Here is a 2,932-nt window from a genome sequence, read left to right as displayed (position 1 = left end):
TTCCAACATCTCTGAAGGAACGAAAGACATGGAGAGCATCTTTGTTGACATCTAAGCATCCCAATCCATGTTGAAATTCCATTGAGTTCAAAGGGCTTTGGACAAAGCCCTGAGATATGGTGGCTGGGAGGAGAATATCCCCATAGGACCTAGCAGTCTGGTTTAAATAACACTGCTGATCACACTCTATAGAGTAATTAGTCCCTTTGGGTTATCAAATGAGACAATATGTCTTTATATATTTCTGAGTTGGGACTGCTAATACACAATTCATTGTATGAAGGTCAAAAAGGGGATGATGTATATTTTCATGCAACTCTTATTTACTTTAGAGGACAACATGCTGTGAGAAGAGGGAACCAGAGAAACAAGATTCTGATTGCTGGAGAGGTGAAAGCAAGGGTTACAATTATATATAAAGGCAACAGCCAAATCAAAGGCAAAAGTGGCTTCAGTTGTTAATCTGGATAAATATAATCAGAGTTTTCTGGCATTTGTGAACAACAGGCAACTGAACCATAATACAAAATTACAGTAAAACTTTTGGGCTTGATTCTTTACAATTTTGTATTCTGTGTTGTCATTTACAATGGTTCAGAGCAAATGCATCAGAGGTATAAAGTTCCACCATGGGTGTAAATGGGTGGAGAATTCAGATTTGGTAGCATTTTACACCTATTTTGTATTAATTTCTGCATTTCTGCATGGGGATACCATATTAGTCTATATAATATTTAATACTATTGTCTGTATTTGTTATTCAGTTTCTACTTCATCGTACTTACTGTAGGTATGATAGATAGATAGATAGATCTTTTGGGTCTCTTCTTAAGCCCTATTGAAGTAGACAAACAATCCTACTAAACTTCCCCCATATTTTCTGATGCTATTGGATGTGCGTATGGGGTGTGTTGAGATTCTTTCTCTTTAATTCTTGTTATTTCTAGGGTTAGGGCTAGGGGTTTGGTTCAGATGAAACATATTCTTGTCACCTGTACTTCCTTTAAGGGGATTGTAGTTGACTAGGTTCCGTTGAATAATAACATTTATGTGAGATACGCTCTAGTTCAAAATGAATTATTTTAGTGATGTTCTCTGGCCTGTGTTATACAAGAGGTCAGATTAGATAATCACAATGGTCTCTTCTGATTTTGAAATCTATGAATTACTTAATTTTCCTCTGTGTCCATTTCCTTTTCTTTAGTTGGAGAATATGGGTGTAATTGGAAAAGAGAATCAAACAGCCATCACAGAATTCATTCTTCTGGGGTTTGGAGACTTCCATGAAATGCAGCCCTTACTCTTTGTGACATTTTTATTCATCTACACCATAACCATGTCCTGCAACATCGTAATTGTTCTGGTGATAGCAGCTGATCACAATCTACATATCCCCATGTACTTCTTCCTGGGTAACTTATCTTTCCTGGAGATCTGCTACACCACCACCATTGTCCCCAAGATGCTAAGAAGTTTCCTTAGAGTGAGGGAAGTGATTTTATTCATGGGTTGTGTAGCTCAGTTGTACATTTTTGGATCTTTGGCAGTCACTGAGTGCCTCCTTTTATCAGTCATGTCCTACGATCGGTATTTAGCAATATGCCATCCGTTGTCTTATGCATCTGTTATGAACTTTAAGGTTTGCCTTCAGCTAGCAGCTGGCTGTTGGATAACTGGCTTCCTGACTCCTATAGCAATGATGGTCTTGACTTTTACATTGCCTTTCTGTGCTTCCAAGGTTGGCCATTTCTTTTGTGATTTCATGCCTCTGTTAAAACTTTCCTGTACTGACACCCATCTGGTTGAATTTCTGTCTTTCACAGTGTCTGCCTGTGTGACCCTGGTCCCATTTCTACTAACCTTGACTTCCTATTATAGGATCATCTCGACCATTCAAAGGATCCCTTCCACCACTGGGAAGCAAAAAGCCTTTTCCACCTGCTCCTCACACCTGCTGGTTGTTTCTATTTTCTATGGCACCATCATTATTGTTTATGGAGTCCCTGTAGGAAACCTGTCACCAGCTTTAAACAAGGCCTTCTCCCTACTCTATACAGTCATCTCTCCCATGTTCAACCCCCTCATCTACAGCCTGAGGAACAAGGAGGTCAAGGGTGCCCTGCAAAAGGTTGGAAGCAAAGTGTTCACTTTCCTAAAGAAGAGCAATATCCCATAAGGTGACCCAAGTGACTGAAATCAGAGAGCAGTTAGCATCTCAGATGTTCTGGAGGTTCAGTAGAGAGAAGGTCAAGAAGACCTGAAAAGGTCTGCAGGTATAAGGAATGCTTTCAGAAATTTCATGTCTCTAAAGCAAAATTAGGAATGGATATTAGCGATCAAGTGTGAATTTCAAAAAAAGAGTCAAAATGACCAGCTCATGAAAGAACAACCCATAGGCAAAATAAATTGACCATCCAATTTATTTGGCAAAACATTCAAAGAAATCAACATACATTCACAAATAACTCAATGGAGGAAGACAAGAATTCCATTCACAATTACCATTTGATTGGCTCTAATGAACAGCTGAGACATGTCTACATGTCTTTTTCAAGAGATCAGAAACAATCCTATGATCTCTGAACATTTTCTTCTGTGAATACTACTAACATATTTTTCTTTTTTGAAACTTTTTATTAAGGCAAAGTTGCGCTAAAACGTTAACTTATTACATTATACATTACTTATTCAGGGTCAGGTTAATATTCAAAGAACCTGGCTCAAGATTCTGGATTGCTGGCTGGGAAGCCCATCTCCTCCCAGAATCATAGAGCCGTAGGGTTAGAAGGGACCACAAGGGTCATCTAGTCTAACTCCACTCTGAGTACATTAAAAAGGGTGACCAAATTTCTCAATACCTAGCCTCTCTTCGGTGCTTCTCTTGTGTATGTACTTGGTGTGAAAGCTTTTCAATTACAAGGACAGTCCATTT

The 2,932-nt window shown here is 38.8% G+C and overlaps 1 protein-coding gene across 1 annotated transcript; it reads left to right on the top strand.

Moving 5' to 3' along the window:
* The first annotated feature begins 1,213 nt into the window (after positions 1-1,213).
* On the top strand, positions 1,214-2,176 carry LOC102935539 (olfactory receptor 5V1). The gene has a single exon (XM_007062140.2). The coding sequence runs from the start codon at positions 1,214-1,216 to the stop codon at positions 2,174-2,176; it is 963 nt and encodes a 320-aa protein (XP_007062202.2).
* The last annotated feature ends 756 nt before the right edge of the window (positions 2,177-2,932 follow it).

This window comes from Chelonia mydas, chromosome 13 (assembly GCF_015237465.2).
Source record: "Chelonia mydas isolate rCheMyd1 chromosome 13, rCheMyd1.pri.v2, whole genome shotgun sequence".
Taxonomy (NCBI): domain Eukaryota; kingdom Metazoa; phylum Chordata; order Testudines; family Cheloniidae; genus Chelonia; species Chelonia mydas.
This window is presented reverse-complemented; position numbering and strand designations above follow the sequence as displayed.

Coding starts and splice junctions, on each gene's coding strand:
- LOC102935539 (XM_007062140.2), top strand. CDS start 1,214: ATGGGTGTAATTGGAAAAGAGAATCAAACAGCCATCACAGAATTCATT.